This window comes from Eubalaena glacialis, chromosome 2 (genome assembly GCF_028564815.1).
Source record: "Eubalaena glacialis isolate mEubGla1 chromosome 2, mEubGla1.1.hap2.+ XY, whole genome shotgun sequence".
NCBI classification, from domain to species: domain Eukaryota; kingdom Metazoa; phylum Chordata; class Mammalia; order Artiodactyla; family Balaenidae; genus Eubalaena; species Eubalaena glacialis.
The window spans coordinates 110,192,515-110,212,071 of record NC_083717.1 but is presented as its reverse complement, the minus strand read 5'-3'; the positions used below and the strand labels follow the sequence as shown (position 1 = coordinate 110,212,071).

At 53.5% G+C, this 19,557-nt stretch overlaps 3 protein-coding genes across 6 annotated transcripts in view; 2 read left to right on the top strand and 1 right to left on the bottom strand.

The window, feature by feature from the left end:
• Nucleotides 1-4,017, top strand: GCHFR (GTP cyclohydrolase I feedback regulator). Its single transcript, XM_061180504.1, has 3 exons — nucleotides 1-203; nucleotides 1,985-2,079; nucleotides 3,308-4,017. Exons 1-3 carry the CDS (start codon nucleotides 168-170, stop codon nucleotides 3,429-3,431), a joined length of 255 nt encoding a protein of 84 aa, XP_061036487.1. The 5' UTR covers nucleotides 1-167; the 3' UTR covers nucleotides 3,432-4,017.
• The window catches only part of DNAJC17 (DnaJ heat shock protein family (Hsp40) member C17), a 36,209-nt gene continuing 20,657 nt past the window's right edge, over nucleotides 4,006-19,557 (bottom strand). Inside the window, exons 2-11 of one of the 4 annotated variants that reach the window (XM_061180501.1) lie at nucleotides 14,687-14,756; nucleotides 14,330-14,388; nucleotides 14,015-14,102; nucleotides 12,183-12,274; nucleotides 11,846-11,942; nucleotides 11,130-11,245; nucleotides 10,677-10,754; nucleotides 10,064-10,144; nucleotides 9,458-9,568; nucleotides 4,006-4,207 (exon numbers count right to left, since the gene is read on the bottom strand). In XM_061180501.1, coding sequence (XP_061036484.1) covers nucleotides 4,085-4,207; nucleotides 9,458-9,568; nucleotides 10,064-10,144; nucleotides 10,677-10,754; nucleotides 11,130-11,245; nucleotides 11,846-11,942; nucleotides 12,183-12,274; nucleotides 14,015-14,102; nucleotides 14,330-14,388; nucleotides 14,687-14,756 — 915 coding nt within the window. In that variant the 3' untranslated portion in view covers nucleotides 4,006-4,084. Of the gene's footprint in view, nucleotides 4,208-6,866; nucleotides 7,553-9,457; nucleotides 9,569-10,063; nucleotides 10,145-10,676; nucleotides 10,755-11,129; nucleotides 11,246-11,845; nucleotides 11,943-12,182; nucleotides 12,275-14,014; nucleotides 14,103-14,329; nucleotides 14,389-14,686; nucleotides 14,757-19,557 lie in introns of those variants that run through there. The other 3 variants (XM_061180502.1, XM_061180499.1, XM_061180500.1) reach the window with 3 other exon arrangements.
• On the top strand, nucleotides 5,053-7,792 carry C2H15orf62 (chromosome 2 C15orf62 homolog). The gene has a single exon (XM_061180503.1). It carries the CDS (start codon nucleotides 6,575-6,577, stop codon nucleotides 7,100-7,102), a length of 528 nt encoding a protein of 175 aa, XP_061036486.1. The 5' UTR covers nucleotides 5,053-6,574; the 3' UTR covers nucleotides 7,103-7,792.

Here is a 19,557-nt window from a genome sequence, read left to right as displayed (position 1 = left end):
GCCGGCCGGGGCGGTAACGGGCCAGGAGCTGCTGGATTGGCGCAGCCGGAGGCCAGAGCAGGAGTAACTGGACTCCAGGCGGCCGGTCGCAGTCCCGGAGCCCGAGGGGCTGGCGTCTGCGCCGGGCCCAAAGTCTAGGGAGAGAGCCTGACCGGGACGCGCGCACCATGCCCTACCTGCTCATCAGCACCCAGATCCGCATGGTGAGTACCCGCTGGCCATCCCTGGGAGTTGGCGTTCGGCCCGGGTCAGGGGTGGGGGGGCGCTGCAGACCGCATCTCGGCGCCTCCCTCCCGGGCGACGCCCGCGGGTGGCCGGACCCGGAAGCCGCCCGGAACACGCCCCCCTGGGCGGCCGGGAGGGAGGCTGGGTCTTGGACTCAGCCTGGATCCAGGGACTCAGAGAGCTCTGGCGGCCCGGCGACTGCAGCGCCGCGAAGGGGGCCAGGTGAGTGCGTCCCCACCACCCAGCGAGCTCCGGGCGCCTGTGGCTCCGGTCCTACCTGCCTGCGGGAGGTCGGAGCCTTCGGGAGGGACCCAGGAAGTCCTGGTCTCACATGTGCAGCACCCACTGCCCCACACAGAGCCACTCCGTCAGGGAGTGGGGAGTGGGAGTGGACTAACCTGAGGGAGAGAGGTTTGTTAAAGAAAAGGATGTGCTAAGACGCCAAGACCCCTGTGCCGAGTGGCCCACTAGCTGCACCCTTACGCACTTCCAGGAAGAGCTCTCCTGAGACCTTAGAAAAGGAAGAGAAGAAAGAACCCGAGACTGCCCATGGGGTTAGAGATGGGAGAACACCATTCAACAGTCAGAAACCACGCCCCTTTCCCTGGGCGCAGTTTCCTCTGCAAAAAGAAGGTGCTGGTTGCTCCATGAGTCCCCATTTGGCTTCAGAATAATATGACCGGGTCCCCAACCCGGGTAGCAGGATGCTCCTCTGCCCCTTCCCACTCCCCAGTGCTTGGGTGATCCATCAGAGGGTACACAGCTCCCTTGGGATGCAGGAAATAACAGATGGGCTCACCACTGGGCGGGAGAGGTCTCGGCAGTGCCACAGGGCAGTGGTTTAAGAACCAGTCAGCTGTGCAGTTGTTAAAATGTAGACTCCTGGACCCCTTCCCAGACCTCCGTAGGCACTCTGGAAGCCTGGGGCTTGGGAATTCAGTGCTCCTCAAGCAATTTAAAAAAATAACAGTTTCATTGATATATTATAATACATATCACCACAGAATTCACCAAAGTGTACAATTCAATGGTGATGGGTTGTTTTTTGTTTTTTGTTTTTAGCTTGCTCAGAGTTGTGCATCCATCACCATAGGCAATTTTAGAACATTTCTATCACCTTAAAAAGAAACCCTGTACCCATACCCTGTCCTTAGCAGTCACTCATTTCCTCCGGGCCCCTCAGCCCCAGGTAACCACCGTCTACTTTTCGTTGTAATATGTGGTCTTTGGCCTCTTTCACTTACGTGATGTTTTCAAGGTTCATCCATATTGTAGCACACATCAATACTCGTTCCTTTTTATTGTCAAATAAAATTCCATTGAATGGCTATACCACATTTTATTTATCCACTGATCAGTTGACAAACATTTAGGTTGTTTCCACTTTCTGGTTATTATGAATAATGCTACTGTGAACATTCGTGTGCAAGTTTTTGTGTGGACATATATTCTCATTTCTCTGTTCTCCAGGTGATTCTGGTACACAGATATAGGCGGTGGTGCCCGGCGTGAAGATGCCAGTAGTTGGGCATTGCCCAGCCCGGCCTAGAGGGTGCAGGGAGGCCCCACATGGCTCAGCCTGATCACTGATGGACTCCACCCCTTCCCAGCTTGTGTTTAGCCCCCAAGATTCCTTTCCTCTCCCTCCAGTCTTTAACTGAAGCGGGCTCAGAGCCGGCAGGCGGGGCAGGAAGGAGAGGCGAGACCGCTCACCTCTACCTGGCAGCCAACCAAGCAGCTGCTGTGACTTACCTTGCAGGAGGTGGGCCCCACCATGGTGGGCGATGAGCACTCCGATCCAGAACTGATGCGGCATCTGGGGGCCTCAAAAAGAAGCGTCCTGGGAAACAACTTGTAAGTAGTAGCATTCCTAAGGATCTTCTCCTTGCAGCCCCTAGACCTGTCTCTGTTCCTTTTACACAACAGGACAATGCCACTGCCTAGCCTCGGGACCCCTCTGCCTGCATTCTGGGGATCTGTCCTCTGTAGGCTTTCTCTGAGAGCTTTCCCACTGGCCCTCCCTTCACAAGGGAGCCCCTGGACAAAGTCCCAGAACAGAGTCTGGTTCCCTGAGTATAGGACTCTGCAAGTGGACTGCTCCTTGCCCTGCCCTCTCATCTCTAAACTGGATCCCATCAAGGCAAAGACAAGCACAGAGAAAGGCTTCTGTCTTGAAGAGATGGCTAAGTAACAAAGCTCAGCCCTAGAAACAGGGAGAAGGGAGCCTGGGTCCTGCTTCCAGTTCAGCTGCTGCCTGGGGACTTAGCCACTTCCCTTGGCATCCTTCACACCAGCCCCAAGTCTAAACAGTGATTGATGCTTCCTTTTCTGCCCCTCACCCCTTCCTGCCATAGGCAGGGAGAACTCTGGCTACACTGGCTCAAACTCCTGAGAAGGGTCACCAGAGTGCACCCCAGTTAAAAGAAAGGAAAGAGGAGGCGAGCTGGCCGTAGCCCCCTGGTCAGGGTTGGAGGGCAGAAGCCAACCCCATCCCTTTGCCATAAGGCTTTTGTCTCTGAGATGCCCAGCCTGGGGCTTCAGCCCTTTATCTACCTGATGGCCCTTCAGAATCAATTAACCCTGAAAGAAGGGAACCAAGCATTCTCCATCCTAGGGAGTGGCACTCAGAGCCAGGAGCTCTTGGGGGCCAAACTTATTGCTCCACGACTGCAGGACAGCCAGGCAGCAAGAGGGCGGAGGCCTGGGGGAGGGTCCCAGGGAGAGCAGGCCGCTCCTGCTGAACAGGCAGTGGCCCAGGGCACATGGAGCTGTTGTCAGACTCATGCCGGTTCTACTCTCTGGATGACATCGGGAAAGCTGCTTTACTCCTCTCTTTTCTCACTTATAAAATGGGAACAATAACAGTACCTTCCTTAGGTTGTTGGAATAAATGAGATGATGCAAAGAGCTTAGTACATGAGGGGCAGAGAATGTGTACTCAGCCTGGCACCCAGAAGGCACCCAGCAAACGTCAGTCCCTGTTAGGAGTACTCCTGACCAGGCCTAGTCTGCAGCAGATACTAGCTTGGTACGCGGGGCTGTGCTGTTGTACCCCCTCACGCCACCCTCCTTCTCTTCGCAGCTGTGAGTACTACGTCAATGACCCTCCTCGAATAGTCCTTGACAAGCTGGAGCGCAGGGGCTTCCGTGTGCTGAGCATGACAGGGGTGGGCCAGACGTTGGTGTGGTGCCTGCACAAGGAGTGACCCTCCCACGCTGAGGAGCCGCAGTCACCCCTTCTCTAGAGTGGTTGCCATGGGCCCCGACCCCAGGACCCTGCCTCACTCACCGCCCTGCCCATTCTTCCCAAGTCGTCATTTTCCTCGGCCCAGCACCACTGGGCAATGAATGGCCTTCTCTGAAACCTGCCTCAGCCAGTGGGGGGGCAGGGCCCCTGGCCCTGGTGCCCCCAGCTGCCCCTCCGGCTTCAGGCCTGGCGCGGGCCCTGGAGGAGGCTGTGTTCTGTGGCAGGCTGAGGAGCTGGCAAGAGCCAGGCTGCCCCTGGCAGGGAGCTGGGTGCCCCCGCGGAGCATGGCTCCAGGACTGCACGCGTGGGTCCTGCGTAGCTAGTCCAAGCCAGTAAAGGGCTGTGATGAGTGGTCGCTCCTCTGCTCTGCTGGCCACTGACTCTCACCGTGCGGAGCGCCTCCCTGGGGTCTGCCCACTGCCTGGGAGGGAGAGCCAGGCCTGGGTGGAGCCCTCTGAGGCAGAACCCAGAAACCAGGGCCACGCTTGGGCAGGCCCACACCCTAAACCTATGTATGCAATAGAGGTAGACTCTTTAAAAAAAACAAACAAAAAAGTTTATTGGTGATGTTTAAGAAAAGCGCTGTGGGATGGGAGGGCTGGAGGCAGGAGGCTACGTGGGCTGCCCAGCCTGGTCCTCCTGCTGCATCTGGGCGATCAGCTGCTGCCTCTCAGCTGCCTGGCGCATGCGCATCATGACGAGGCTCTCATAGTCCCTCTCAGACCGCACCGAACCCTGGGGGGACAGAGGGAGGACACGGGGGCGTCAGGGCGGCGGGGCACAGCCCCGTGGATTCCAGACTTGGAGGACAGGGCCTAGGCAGAGCTGCCGCCAAGAGTCAAGGAGGGAGGATGCCCAGGAAGGGAAGGACCCTGCAACATCCTGCAATCCCAACTCACCCATGTTCCTTCAGAGCAAGCAGGCCTTTGGCCCCAGGCCAGCTTCTCAGCTGGCTCCCCTTCAGCCCATCTCAAGCAGCTATCACCCCACCCCGCCTCCCCTTTCCCAGGCCCTTCACATCTACAGTCAGCTCAGGTGAATCACTTCCTCATGCTCTAGCCAGGCCTTCATCTCCCTTCATTTCCTCCACCCCATGGCTTCTGCTTCTCACCAAGTTACCAGCGAAGGGGGGTTGTCAGAGGCGAAGAAATACACTCCACTCTGCCAGGTGGAGGTGAGAGCACTGACCCCTCCCAGCTGCCCACCCTCCCTGTGGTCTGGCTCCTGCTGAGGATGCACGGGGAGCCCTACCCTAGACACAGCCTCACTCAGCCCCACCCTAGAAGGAGAGAGAAACAAGCACGAGGCCAGCTTGCCTCCTAAAAATACACACCAGGGCTCCTGGAGGTCAGGGCCCGTGGCTTTTTCTTTTATGATCTTGCCCGCACAGTGTGGGGGATTGAACAGTGCAATATTTTCATAATCAAAAGAATAATAAACGACCACCTCCGTGGGCCAAGGCTGTGGGGTGGAGAGGCAGCTCTACAGGAGAGCCCTGAGCCACCAACACCATGCCCTGATAAGGTCTGCAGTGGCACTTAAATCACTTCCTCCCTCTGTGCAGCTGAAGCTGCGTGAAGAAGTATGAAGCCCACCAGAGTTGGCACAGAAGGGAGTCAGGCCAGGGGGGCTGCACAGTAGAGAGCTGCCGAGGCCTCTTTCGCAGTACCCCAAGCTGATGCACCTTCGTGGAACAGGCCAGGAAAAAAGTTCAGTGGTCAGTGACCCGGGGGATTAGAAGGGAGTGGCTGGGGTTAAGATGCCAGGCCCTGGCCAACTGGTTTGGAGTCAGGGGTGTACAGAACCAGGAAGTGTTACTCAGCCCAGATCCCCCTGCCCTTCCCGACAGCCCCACGCCTCCTCCTCTCTCCTAGGCCTCTGCAGCTCCTAGGAGAATTGCCCTCCCAGCCAGGCTCACCTCCTAGGCTTGGCCCAGCGCCTTCCCCAGAGGCGGGACCCCAAATGAGGCCCAGGCAGCCCCACAGGAACGCAGGACCCTGGCTCTCAGATGTCCTTTCCTGCCCTGAGGCTCTCTGGGAAAATCGAGGAAGGCTGAGGAAATGGAGCAGCCAGGCTTGCTGTCAGGCCAAGGGGAGGGCAATTCTCCCCTCCCCAAGGTAATGCTGCTCTGCTGAGAAAACCTGAAGTCACCCTCGGCATGCCCCGAGCCTGGCCCTGGGAGGAGCCAGCCCTTTATAGGCACAGGGCTGCTCCGTGTTAACACACCCTCTGCCTCCTTCCTTCCCCCCATCCCTGCAGGCTCTGCTAATGAGGGCCTGTCACGGGGCCCCAGGGCTGAGTCACCCACACCAGCAACAGGCCTCTTCCTTCCCCAGCAGTTGTTCCACACGCCTGCCTTTCAATTAGCTCCCACCTCCCGGAGCTCCTCACCCCACACCCACGGGGGCTGGGGAGCCAGGCCTGCCCGCGAGGACGCAGGGCGTTGGGCTGTGGAGGAAGAGGCGGCAGCGTGGTGACACACAAAGCAGGGCTGCCCCAGACGGTCCCCAGAGGAATGTTACGCTCCCCAGTGCCCTGGGGCGTTGCCGCTGCCCCAATCCCTGCCTGCGGATGCTGCAATTACCTCAGAGCATGAGACCAGCCTTCCACCTGACTGAGTCAGCCGAAGACAACAACACATCTCCTCCGCCACACACTGGCACAAACAGCCAAGCCACTAATCAGTCTGGAAGCCAGCGGCAGAGAGGCCGGCCCCCCGCAGGCCCAGGGAGAGGGCGAGGAGCCCGGCGCTGGGCAAGAGGAGCCACCTCGGATCGCGCCACAGCTGCCCTCGCTCCGGCTCCACACAGTGGAGTGCTGTTTCTTCCTCCTGGGGTTTTTCCACTGCCCTATCAAGTAACCAGGCCACTCCTGTCCCTCTGGGAGACTCCCGTCGCCAGGAACTCTCAGCTTTTTCGGCTCTCCTGGACACGCGGCCGAAGGTCCCTGCTGAGCAGAAACCCGGAGGCCTCTGCTTCTGCCAGCGAAGGCTGCCTCCCTGATTCTCGCCGTTCACTGCTCCAGCGGGACCAGATGGCCCCCAGCTGCCCTTGAACCGGGCTTCTGAGGTACCAGGCTTGTCTGCTGGCTCCCCGGGGCCCCATGGAGACCTGGCAGAAAGACTCCTTCCGCAGCGCCTCCTTCTTCAAGGGGCTGAGACTGCGGCGGCCGCGGAGACTCCGGCGACAGGGCAGCGTGCTCAGCCAGGCCAGCACGGCTGGAGGGGACCATGAGGAGTACAGCAACCGAGAGGTCGTCCGGGAGCTGCGAGGGAGGCCAGATGGCCGGCGCCTGCCACTGTGGGGGGACGAGCAGCCCCGGGCCACCCTGCTGGCCCCGCCCAAACCCCCACGCCTCTACCGAGAAAGCTCCAGCTGCCCCAACATCCTGGAGCCCCCATCCACCTACACCGCAACCTACTCTGCCACCCTGCCCTCCGCGCTCTCCCTGGCGGACGCCCTCCACCAATACTCCGATGAGGACCTTTTGGACACGCCCCCCTTCCAGAGGACACCTGCTCCGGACCTCAGTGATCCCTTCTTCTCCTTCAAAGTGGACCTCGGGATTTCACTTCTTGAGGAAGTTCTACAGATGCTGAGGGAGCAATTTCCCAGTGAGCCCAGCTTCTGAATGGGGGAAGGGTGGGCAGAGGTGGGTGAAAGAGCCAGAAGCCTGGGGACCCAGAAGAGGGGACAGTCGTGGATTAAGGTAAGGATAGGAATCCAGGTCCCTGTCTTCCCTCTGGGTCCTGAACAGTTCTCTGAGTCACCCCAGAGTGGAGGACAGAGGTACAGAGGCAAGCTGGAAATGTGAGGGGGGCACCTGCTGGCAGGAGCCCTGAAGGCAGCTAGCTAGGCTGGGAAAGGGAGGCAATGCCTGCAACCACAGGGACCAGGCAGAGGCCAGCAGAGAGGGAGGGCGGCATAAGGGGTGAGTCCGGGAGTGGAGGACGCGCAGACTGGGCATGACAGATGGGTGCCCTGCGCCAGCTCCCTCTGAAGCCACCGTCAACAGAACGAGGTTACAGGACAGGTCTGGGCAAAAGTGGTCCAATCCAGGCTGGAGAGGAAAGTGGGAGACCTAAGGGGAGAGGGATGAAACAGGCGTGACCTTGTACAGTATGGTAGCCACTAGCTGCACGTGGCTGTTTAACTGAAATTAAATACAATTAAAAATTCAGCCCTCAGTCACACTAGCCAGGTTTCAGGTGCTCAACAGCCACATACGACTAACGGCTACCACACTGGACAGCGCAGAGTGAACGTTAACATCTCTGGAGAAAGTTCTACTGGGCAGCACAGGCCGAGACCATGGCCTGGGGCCTGGTGGGGGGAAGGGGGAAGCATATGGGGCCTGCAAGGGAAGGGAGGGGCTGACAGAGTAGGAAGAGTGAGGCAGGTAGAGATACACAGTGTAACTCTGGAAAACAAATCAAACAAATCACTAGCAGAAAAGGGGGCATGAGAGACTCAAAGTGCCAGTACAGCTGCCCGTAGCACGAGCACTCCCTGGTGCCCAAGGAAGGAGGCTCTAGGGAATGCCAGGCACAGACAGCTTGCGAAAGGGGGCTGTGCAGAATTCCCAGAACTATTAGTGACGGGAGCCCTTGGGAAATGCAACAAAAAACAGTGGCAGGTTTCCCTCCTTCCTGCGCCCATGAGAATATGGGAGGGAGGACTGGATCAGGGACAGACATGAAGCTCAGAGCTGTTACAATGAAGAGGCAAGCTGGTCTCCAGAATCCTCACCAGGACTGAGGAACTCTGCTTTGCTCAAAACCTCTGACGACGGGGCTACGACCCCACCCTGAGGCCTGGCCAGAAGACTTGGAGCCAGAGCCCAGTTGGCCGCATGTGGTTCTGACACCCCAGGCCTTTCCAGGTGTGGCAGAGGGGGAAGGGAAGCCTGGACACACAGCGCCTCCACAACCCAAACCTGTGGCCTCCCCCTTCCCTCCTCTTGTGTGGCTGTGCTGAACTGAAAGCCCCCGTGGGATGGTGATAAAGAGAGCTCTTTGTAACACAGCCTATGGAGTGTCATCTGGGGCTGTGAAATGCTGGGCCTTAACCGTGGGGAAACGGTCTCTAAAGAAGGGTCCCGAGTCAGGCTCAGACCAGGTCCTTTGCCTCCTCTGTCCAGGGCCTGGGACACACTCCGGAGAGCTCCCCATCCTCACGGCCAGGTGAGGGGCGTGGTGGCGGGGTGCCTGAGGCAATGGGAGCGGAGCCCTTGCTGACCCGCGGAGAGGCATTCTTCCCCACCGAGGGGCTGGAACACATCAGCCTGAGGCTCTCACACAGACCCCTGGGCACTTCAGAGAAGGGAGAGAGAGCTCTTGTCCCACCGAAGTGGGGACAAGTGTGACCAGGGCTGTGTGTGTGTATACGTGTGGGGCGGGGAGCGGAACATAAGCCTTCGTGGAGCCGCGAGGACTAACAGCCGGTGTTGGGCGTGTGTCAGCTCAAGTGCCTGCTTTACCACAAGTCGGGCACCAGGCAGCACCTCAGTGTCGGCAGAGTAGCCAGTGTTATTTCTAAAGAGGAGATATTGCCTCTTGACAGTAGGTCCCCATCTGGGACAGCCGTGGACACACCTGGAAGGAAGCTGGGGAAGGAAGCAGCCACCCTCATCACCGGCCCCTTCCCTGAAGCACCAGGTCATCTCAGCGCCAAATGCTTCACACTGCAACCAAGCGACCCGCAGGCCAGGACAACGCCTTTGGGTGATGATGAGAGACCCCAAAGGGGACCAGAATATGGAAAATAAGGTCTAAGAGGTCTGTGTAGGGTGGGCCCCGCTGGCACTCAGAGAGGAAGGGGGATCAGCAAGGAATCCCAGTCCTCCTGCTTGGATTGGCAGACCTGCCAATCTCTCCATATTCCTGATGACTGGGATTTGCGAGGAAAGGGCCCTGAGAAGAGCCCAAACAGGAAGAGGCGCCCTGAAGCCTGAGCAGGCCCGGCTGCGTGAGGCCTGGCTCCTTACCTGGGACAGTCCTGGGTGGTTAGGGCCCATTGTGCTCTGGGGCCGTCCCTCCAACCAGGAAATCTTCAGAGGGTTATCGACTAGGCCCACTTCATTCTGGACAGCCAGCTCCTGTCAAATACAGCATCCGGTCCTGGTCCCATCACTCCAGTCGGCTGCAGAGAGGCTCTCTCTACCCCCACAGAAAGAACCAGAACCAGCGCTCTCATCCTCCAAGCAAAGCACAGCAAACTTCACACAATGGTGTGCTGAAGCTCTGACCTTCCCTGTGCGTCAGGTGAGCTTTCTGACTGGGGAGTGGGGGAAGGGGAGAAGGCAGTGCGAGGGCTGCAACCTGGAGGCGTGCTGGCTTCCAGGGGAAGGTGGAGGGTGCGGAGCCAGGCAGCAGGAAATGAAGCCATCCCCGGAATATTCTCCTGTCCATCCCTTCACTCGCTGTGCCTCTACTCCTGGGAGCTGGAGGGGCTCTGGGGAATCCTGGCTCTGAGCTGGCCCGGAGATCCCCCGGGAGTGTGGACACCTAAGCTCAGAGGGCCCACAGAACTGGATTCCTCCCCTGGAATGGCAGGGCTGTCGGCGGCCCCCAAAGCCCCACAGAGCACTCACCGCAGCCTTGATGGTTGCAAACTCCACCACGGCGGTGCCTGCCTTCTTACTGGACAGTACCAGGTTGAGCACCTCTCCGTACTGTGAGGATAAGGGGGTCCCGGTAAGCATGGCTCAGCCTTCAGGATGGCCCAGCTCACACCAGAGACAAGCCTGGGCCACCCAGAGGCCACCAGGCCATTTTTAGCCGGGGTATAACCTCTCATTGCTAGGTTCCCAGAAAGGCGGGATCAGAGATGGGAAAGAAAGGTTCCCCCGCCCCTCGGGAATGCAGAGGACAGCAAAGGAGAGCTCGGCAGACGTGGGAATTTAGACCAGCAGAGACGCACAGCTGCCTCAGCAACTGAAGGAGGTGAAGAGGATGTGGCTTTGGTGCCAGACAACAGCCTCCTCTCGCCCCACACACGCAGCCAAGCCCTTTGCTTCTAAGGACGGCAAGGGAGGGGGCACACGGCAACATGAGTGACTGGGGGGCCGTGGCCTGGGGAGAAGGTCTATGACACAGAAAAAAAGGCAGGTAGAGATGGGAAGGAAGGTTAGGCCTGGAGCTCCTGGGGTTTGGGCTGAGGTGGGGCCTGAGATGATGGGTTAGGGGGAAGTCAGCAGGGCAGACCTTTTGAAAAAGCCGCAGGAGGACATCTCTGGAATAGCCGCCTTGTGACTTGGCCTCCTTCTTGCTCTTCCACTTGAGCTGAAAAGACAGCAGTGGGCGTCACCACTAAACACTGACTTCTCAGCAGAACCAGACCCTGCACCTGAGCTTTACAGTCTGAGCAGACAGCCCCCCTTCAAAGCACTGGTAATCTAGGGAGCACCCCCCAAAATGCATTCCCCTTGAAAACAGACAAGCAGGTGGCCTGCTCACCCACAGCTACGCTTCTAGCCCTATAATATGCTCTCCTTCGAGGGCCTCAGGGAGGGCTGCCCTGCAGCCTTCAGGGCTAAGAGCAGCCTTTCATGGCCAGCTCTGAGAGGCCATCCTGATGCCCAGGCAGTGGGAAGATGGAAGGATGGGATGTGGGTAGTGGTGTGGCTCCCAGAGATCCAGCATCCCCGCCAGAAGCACCTGTGCCCATGGAATCATCTGTTCTGCTGAGAGGAGATGGTGTGAGGTGGCCTGTAGATCCGCAGGGCTCACCTTTAGCTTGGGGGTTCCTTTGCTTTCAGGATTTTCTGCCATTCCTAGAAAATTTAGGAAAATTAGCAAGGTAGAATATGATGGAGTCAGAGGTTCTCTCTCCCAATGGAGACACAGGCCAGGGCCAAAGGACCTAGAAAAGATCACTCCTGACCAAGGGCAGTATTTGCCCCGCCCTGCTGTGGAGCCTGGTAGGGCAAGTAGAGGCAATCCCACCCCAACCCTGAGGAGCTGTCACCTTGGGACAGCTGCCCAGCTGCCTGCGGAAGGCCATGGTCAGCAGTCTGCCAACGAAGGGCTATGAACACCTACGGGGGGCAGAAGGTAGAGGTACAGACCACACAATTCTACTGAAACAGAGTACCCCAGAGCCTTCCCTGCCCCGCCCTGGTGATCTGCTCCAAAACAGAGCCAGCTCTGCTTGGGACTAAGATAAATGGGGCCAGGAGATCTCAGGCAGAGTGAAAAGCCAATAGGCCTCAGAGAACTGGTAAGAAGAGACAGGTGGCATGTGTCCAAGTGGGGTGCCCAGGGGGTTCCAGCAGGTGGAAGGTTCCAGAACTTCCCTGAGCAGCCAGTGTGGCCACTCTGGGCATCAAGAGCTGCCTCAGAGGGGGAGGCAGGTTTGGGGGACGGACTCTCACCTCTCAACCTCTGTTCCCGTTCCTGGCGTATCTGCTCCTGGATCACCCTCTGCTGCTCCTCCAGCTGCCGGGAACCCTCTTCTCGCAGGCGTCTGATCTGCAGAGTGGGAGTTGGGGAGGGTGACAGTTCTGTGCAGATCCAATTCCAGGTTGGCTCACCTTGCAGAGGTCCCTGGGACATTCCACCTGCAAGCTAGGCTCAGCAACCTGCAGGTGGGACAGATTACCCAGATCCCACAGAAGAAAGTGGAAATGGCATGCCCTCTCCAGTCACGGCAACCCCTTTGCCCCACCAGCCTCCTCCCCCTGCACATGGCCGCAGTGCCTGGACGCTCACCTCTTGCTCTAGTGTCCCGGTGCTCCGGCTCTCCTCCTTCTCCTCCTCGTCGCTGCCGTGGGCCTGGGCCTGCCGCTCCCGGGCCTCCAGGTCTACGAACAAGGGTTGAATGACCCAATGTCTGGTCTAAGCAGTTTCTACATGGCCTCAGCCTACCAGGCTCTGGCTGCTTCCCCAAAGTCTCACACAGCATGAACCTATACAGTAACTCTGGCCCCTCCCTCAATGCCCATGTGCTCCCAAATTAATTTCCATCGAGAAAAGTCCTAACAAGGAAGAGAATAGGATCCAGCTGAGTGGCCGGGGTCTGGAAAAGTTAAAGCAGCTCATGCTGACCAAGCTGGTTCTCCAAACAGTGAACAAGGTGTGGGTGGGTGCTTATGTCAGCAGCCCAGGGCCACGGGACAGGGCTGCCAGTGGGTGGAGCTCCTGGCCTCTGTTCCTGTGGTTTGGCACCACAGCCTGACCTGCGACCTTGCCATGGCTTTGATGCTCTTCCCACCACTGAGCTCGAGTTCCCACAGAATCTTCTTTTTTTTTTTTTTGGCTGCGTTGGGTCTTCGTTGCTGCGCGCAGGCTTTCTCTAGTTGTGGCGAGCGGGGGCTACTCTTCGTTGCAGTGCGCGGGCTTCTCATTGCAGTGGCTTCTCTTGTTGCGGAGCACGGGCTCTAGGCGTGTGGGCTTCAGTAGTTGCAGCACGCGGGCTCTAGAGCACAGGCTCAGTAGTTGTGACGCATGGGCTTTGTTGCTCCGCGGCATGTAGGATCTTCCTGGACTAGGGATTGAACCCATGTCCCCTGCATTGGCAGACGGATTCTTAACCACTGCGCCACCAGGGAAGTCTCCCGACGGAATCTTCTACCTACCCCCTCAACTCACATTTACCATGCCTCACTGTGGACCCAGCTACAACGGCTCCTACAGGAACGGCAGCCTCCATGCAAGGACATCACCCCAGGTCCTGGAGCCTTCCCACCTTCCAAGAGAAACCTGCTTGTGGCCCTGTCCCAGGCCAGCTGCTGTGACAAATGCTTCTTTCAGGTCTGGGACTCACCGCTTTGTTTTCTGTTCACTTTACTTACATAAACTCTTCAGGTTTGTTTGTTTTTGATGGATGTACTGGGATGGTATATGTACATAATAAATATATGGATGTGAAGCAGGCAAGAGGAAGGGGAGAAAAATCGAGTAAAGAATGCTTGGACCAATCTTATGGGGGTGATGAAAATGTTCTAAAATTGATTTAGAGTCATAGTTGCACCATTTGGTAAATTTACTAAAAATCACTGAACTGTTCACTTGAAATGGGTGGACGATATGATATACGAAATATATGTCAATAAAGCAGTTTTTTAAAAGACGAATGCCTGGATCTCTTTGGATCCTTCTGAGAGGATTTCACAGAGTGAAAGCTCTGTGCAGAGCTGGGACGAATGAAAAAGATCCAGGACGGCATGGCCAACAAGGACGCTGATTGTACTCATGCTGTGTGGGTTCAAATCCTGGCTCCAGCAAGTTCTTATCCTTTTGGTGCCTTAGCCTCTTTTGTCTATAAAAAATGGGTTTCGTAACACCCAGCTCCTTGGATAGTTGTAATAATTAAAGGAGGCAGTAAAACATCTGTCACAGTGCTTAGCTAATAGCACACCTAGTCACTGTTATTATTCCTAAGACTGTCCTTTAGGAGCCACCCCTGAGAACAGGGTTCTGCCCAGAGCCAGGGCCGCAAAGCTCTGAGTTGTTGGAACTGAAGCTGCAGGAGGAAAGGTGGGGGAGCTGCAGGAAAGCGGTCCAGGGAAACTGCAGGCTACCAGCACCACGATGTCACCTACCAAGCTTCACTTTCTTCCTTCTCTCATCAAGTTTCTGGGTCCTCTCTGCTGCCTGCTTCTTGGCTTTCCTGACCTTGTCATATGCAGCCTGGCAGAAGAAAGGAACACGGAGGAGCAGTCAGCCAGGGAACACACACAGAGCCCAGCCACCTCCCCAGCCCTGCCGCTAGCCCTAGAGCCATCAGGAGGCAGTCTGGTAACAGGGTCTTCAGGCTAGGACAGCAAGGACCGTGACGCATGGCCAAGTATAGAGGATGAAGCAGACAGTGGTCTATAAATGTGGAGTACAATTTAGATAGAGAAGGATGAGCTTACCCTGGCGGCAGCATCGGTCAGTACCTCCAAGGCCTGAGAAAGCTGATGGAAGAGTTCAGCTAAACATAGGGATCAAAAAAGAGAGAGGAGAAAAGTAAAGTTAGACTTGATGATGGTGTGCTCCCTCGAAAGAGCACCGCAAAGAAGCCACAGGCTGCTAGAAAAGCAGACATCAGCAGATGATGGACTAGGAAGGAAGGGTGAGCGCATCAGCAATTGACCAGATGCTCCTAACATGCGAAGTGCAGCCTTGGGGCCCAGCGCCCAAAGCCAGGCTGTGTGCGTTGGCCTCCCACAGCACTCACACCACACCCAGGTGGGTTGGCCTCCTTCTCCCCATGCCTAGGAGAGGCTCACCTGCTTTGGGATTATCCGGATTTTTGTCTGGGTGGCAGGAGAGGGCCTTCTGCCTATATGCCTTCTTCATCTGGAAGAGTCAAGATTTGGTTATTTACTCTCTCACCCCAGGACAGAAAGGAAAACATTGTTAAAGTGATAAGGGAAATCCAGGGAGTGCTCTCCATTGCTAAAAGAAAGGCTGCCACACTGAAACAGTCACCTCACAACCACAGAGGAGACCTGCAGTGGAGGCAAAGGCCGTGGAGGGAGCTGACCACTGCCCTGCAGTAGAGGGCCCAGGCCTGCTTCCTGCTGAGCACCCAGTCTTACCACTGTGGATGTCAGAGGGCTCCTGGCAGGGGGCAGATGTCCCTATAGCCACCCAGAAACAGGCACTCTCACACACTCATGGTGTAATGTAATGTAAACCAGGGCAACCTTTCTGGAGGGAAATTTAGCCATCAAAATTTAAAATGTACTTTCCCTTTGACTTACTCTGGAATTGGACTTGTAGAAGCATGCCAAAATAAATATGCAAGGATGTCCACTAAACCATAGTTTATATTACCCCAAAGTGGAGCCAACCAAAATCTCCAACAACGGAGAGACCCATTTAAAAAATTACCATAGACAGAAGTCTGTATGTGTTGTCTAGAAAGATCTTCAAGTCCTCATCACAAGAAAAAAAAATCATAACAATGTATGGTAACGAATAGCAAATCAGCATGTTGTACAAAATGTGCCAATTATACCTCAACTTAAAAAAAAGAAAGAAATATCTTCAAGGTATGGTGCATGAAAAAAACAAGGCTTAGTATATACAATGATCATTTTGGGGTTGAAAATAAACAAGAAAGTAAAAGAAATGTAAATAGTTAGAGACACTCAGGCATGTGCACAGCCCTTGTTTTCTCTTCTTTTCTTTCCTCAAAGCAATCATATGAAACTTGTGGTTTCCTTTGGAAAGAAGCTGAAAGTGGAGGGGAAGGAAACATTTGCTTCTCATTTTATACTTTTCTGTATTTCAAATTTTCAAACCTTAAGTAAGTCTTACTTTATTATCTTTTTTATTGATAACAGGGGTTATCTTGGTGGCGAGGCTATGGTCCTTTTTTAGTTTTTATCTTTGCACCTCTCTGTATTAAAAAGAACATGTTTTATTTCTTATATTAGTAAAAATAAGCAAACATAGCCACGAAGATTCTCTTTTATATATTCCCCACACATAAGGGAAGGCAGAGCACAAAATCCCAGAAGCTACCCTCTGCTTCCTGAGGCCTTGCTCTCAGTTCTGCCTGTACACCTTACCTACTGCTCAAACCTCCTGGGAGGAGGAGCCTCTAGACCAGAACCTCTACCAGTAGCTAAGAAAACTGGCTTCCCTGGCTTCCCAGAGGGAACCAATAAACACTTCTATCCAAAGTGTGCTAAATAAGGGGCTTCGGAGGCAAGCAGCCAGCACCCCCAGGGGAGGGCCTGCGGGCAGGTGCCTAACTCCACTCCCACCTCCAGAGCTAAGGAGGGCCAGGAGCCACCTAGCCCAGGACCTCTGGGGTGTGCTGCCACCTGCTGGGCCACGGCTAGAACCACACCTTCACCTGCCAGGGCAACCAAGCCCATCTAGCTCTCCTGGCTGAGCCTGAGGAAGCAGGAACCACTCCCAGGACAGGCTTTCAGCAGAGAGGGTGTAGATGTGCTTCCCTGCTCCCCAACCTTCCCAACTGCCCACCTACGTTCACCTCCCAACCCAACTTAGGTCTTCACCATTAAAAAGAAATGACAACAATAACAAAATCTAGCTTTTTTCACTATTAAGAAATAATAAGGGAAGGGGAGGTGATAGTTTTATATATAGTCTCACACTTGGAATGTCATCTTTACTCTTTAGGCACCTTATCATTCATCTTTTCTCCCTTTTACTCTTTCTTTTCCTTTCTCCATTATTGCCCAGGGCCTTATTTCTTTTTATTTTAAACCAAGCCTTTATTATATATTCTTTATATTTAAGGGTCCTTTATTTGTTTTTTCAAAAAGTAAAACAATACAAAAAATATATAAAGAGAGAGCTAAAAAGCTAATGTTCTTCCCCCATTTCCCCAGCCCTCTCTCCAAGGTTCCTGTGTTAACTGGATGGTGGGTGTCCTTCTAAACCTTCCCCCTTGATCATTCCAACAAATGATCTGGGGTCTTGTTTTGGGGTCTTTGGGGTCTTGTTTCTGCCTCTCCACCCCCACCTTTCTCTCTCTGATCCCAGGCCCTTTCTCTGAACTGGTTGAGAGGAAGAGGAAGGGAGAAGAGGGTGTCTATTGCCTCAATTTGTAACACTGCCCTCGGAATGAGCTTCCTCAGGACCAGGATTAGCAGGCATGCACTACTGATATTGGAGGATTTTGTGGAAGATGGTTTCTTTTATATCATGGGGCTCTTTTAAAGAGTTACATGTTCTTTTTTGTAAATCTAAGAGGGAGAGTAAAAGGGAGAGAGGAGCTAAGAAGGAATAGTACGAAAGAAAAATAAAAGAAGCATGGGGGTGCTGGGTAGTAGTACATTCTTCATTTTCTCTTCTTTTTTTAAAGAATACAGATTTTTATTCTAAACGAATGATATTAAATATTGTTTCGTGTTTTATAATTCATTTTAGATGTTCTATATCAGAAGATTGGTGGGGTTTTTTTCACTTAAACAGGAAAACAAAACTTCAAACAAAAAAACTAAGTATATAATAATGGGAAATAATCTACATATATTAATTTGCTTCCTTATCAATTCTCTTTCCAGAATGTGTTCCTTTGACATAATGTCTTTAACAGTCTCATCAGACTTTATTTGAAGCTATAGTACAACTGGACCTAGGTCATCTCACTCCCTGTCTGGGTGGACCCCCATCTTACCCCCACCCCTCCAGCCTCCCACACTCCCAACATCTACAACCAAACACAACTGCCCCAATCAACTTGATGTATCCTGGACCCCTATTCCCTCAAGGCCTTACTGGGCCTCCATTTCCAAATCACCCTTTAAAGGTGTAAGGGGTTGAACATTCTGTGTTTCAAGATCCTACTGGAAAAATTTACCAGTCTCATGAGTAGGGGGAGAGGTGAGGCCAGAAGGTCAAGGTCAGGCTGGTATTCATTTTTAGAGAGGAATGTCTAAGGGTAGGAGGGGAGCTCTCCGAGAGCCCTTCAGTACAGCACCGAATCTACCCCACCTCCCAGGTCCACTCATGGAGCAGCTAGGATATGGAGGGGCTGAGCTGGAGCTGGGGATACAGAGGAAAATCAGGAATTTCCCTGAGACTGAAGAGAAAGGACACTGCTTAGCAAGGAAGATGGCTGTGAAAACAATGAATTACACTGAGGTTGTAAGATGCCTGTAAGAGAGGGCCCTAAGAATGGAAACAAAGAGAAAAGAGTGGCTAATTTTAGCCCTGAGGGCCTCACAGAGGAGGCAGTATCTGAGCTGGATCTGAAAGGTGAGTAACAGTTCTCCAAGCAGAGCCAGAAAGGGCATTCAAGACAGAGGATGTGGAAGAGCCCAACTTTTCTTCAAGCCCCAGACAAGCTTAGAGAAGAAATGTTTTCCTTTACTGAGGAATAAGTACTGAGAACAGAAAAAGACATGAAAAAGGAGAGACGTGGTTGCAATAAAACATGGGAATAAAAATAATGTTTTTGTCAAAGAATATTTTGGTTAATTAAAAAAAAAAATTCAACCAAAGAAAAGTAATAGAAGAAAACCAGGAAAAGAATAAATTCATACAAACAAGTTTTAACGCACAAACTTGGGGTGAAGAAATGCTAGGGAATGAGAGCATACATGTAGGCAAAGAAATGCAACCTGGGCCGAGAAGAGGAGAAAAAGATTAAAGTTAACTCAGGTATGATACTGAAAGTACAAGAAAGTTAACGTGATTCATAAGGTATGTGTGATTCATAAAACAAAGAGTAGAACAATTAGAAGAGAAAGCCCCACAGTGCATATGAGCAGGGCCAGATGTGGAGAGCCTTCTGAGTTCAAAAGTAATGAACCAGGATGAATGACTGAGGAGGCATTTGGGGTCTCCAAGCCCAAAGAACTTGAACCTCAAAGTTCTCTGTGAGCTAATCAAAGTTTATCATAAAGCACAAAGGCAAGATTAATGGAACATATAAGCATGGCCAAGAAACAAATACTAATAAATGTAAACATTCAATGTATAGTAAAAAGTATTACTAAAATCCAACACACTGAGTGAAAAAAAAAGTTTTTAGCTCTTCATCTCAAACCATATACCAAAATAATTCCAGATAGATAAAAAAACTAAATACAAAAAAAGAAACTAAAAGAACCTAAAGAAAGAAAATGATGGTAAAGAAAGAAAATGATGGGACTTTTTTTTTCTTTTTTTAAGTAAGCAGTACCTTATTTAATTTAATTAATTTATTTATTTATTTATTTTTGGCTGTGTTGGGTCTTCGTTTCTGTGCGAGGGCTTTCTGTAGTTGTGGCAAGCGGGGGCAACTCTTCATCGCAGTGCGCAGGCCTCTCACTATCGCGGCCTCTCTTGTTGTGGAGCACAGGCTCCAGACGCGCAGGCTCAGTAGTTGTGGCTCATGGGCCTAGCTGCTCCGCGGCACGTGGGATCCTCCCAGACCAGGGCTCGAACCCGTGTCCCCTGCATTGGCAGGCAGATTCTCAACCACTGCGCCACCAGGGAAGCCCCATGATGGGACTTTTAATCTGCTTTTAGGATGGGGAAGAAATTCCTAAGCACTAAAACAAGGGAAGGAATCACACATGCATGCACACACACATGCATACTTACACAAAATTAATGGATTTACAAATGAAAAAATTTTAATTTCTCTAAGTAAAAAATCATAGACAAAATTAAAAGATGAGGGAAATGA

What these genes read in the sequence shown, in the direction of transcription:
- GCHFR (XM_061180504.1), top strand. Translation starts at nt 168, where the DNA reads ATGCCCTACCTGCTCATCAGCACCCAGATCCGCATG. An exon ending in TCAGCACCCAGATCCGCATG is followed by an intron (nt 204 to 1,984) that starts GTGAGTACCCGC and finishes CTTACCTTGCAG; the next exon opens with GAGGTGGGCCCCACCATGGT. An exon ending in AGCGTCCTGGGAAACAACTT is followed by an intron (nt 2,080 to 3,307) that starts GTAAGTAGTAGC and finishes TTCTCTTCGCAG; the next exon opens with CTGTGAGTACTACGTCAATG.
- C2H15orf62 (XM_061180503.1), top strand. Translation starts at nt 6,575, where the DNA reads ATGGAGACCTGGCAGAAAGACTCCTTCCGCAGCGCCTCCTTCTTCAAG.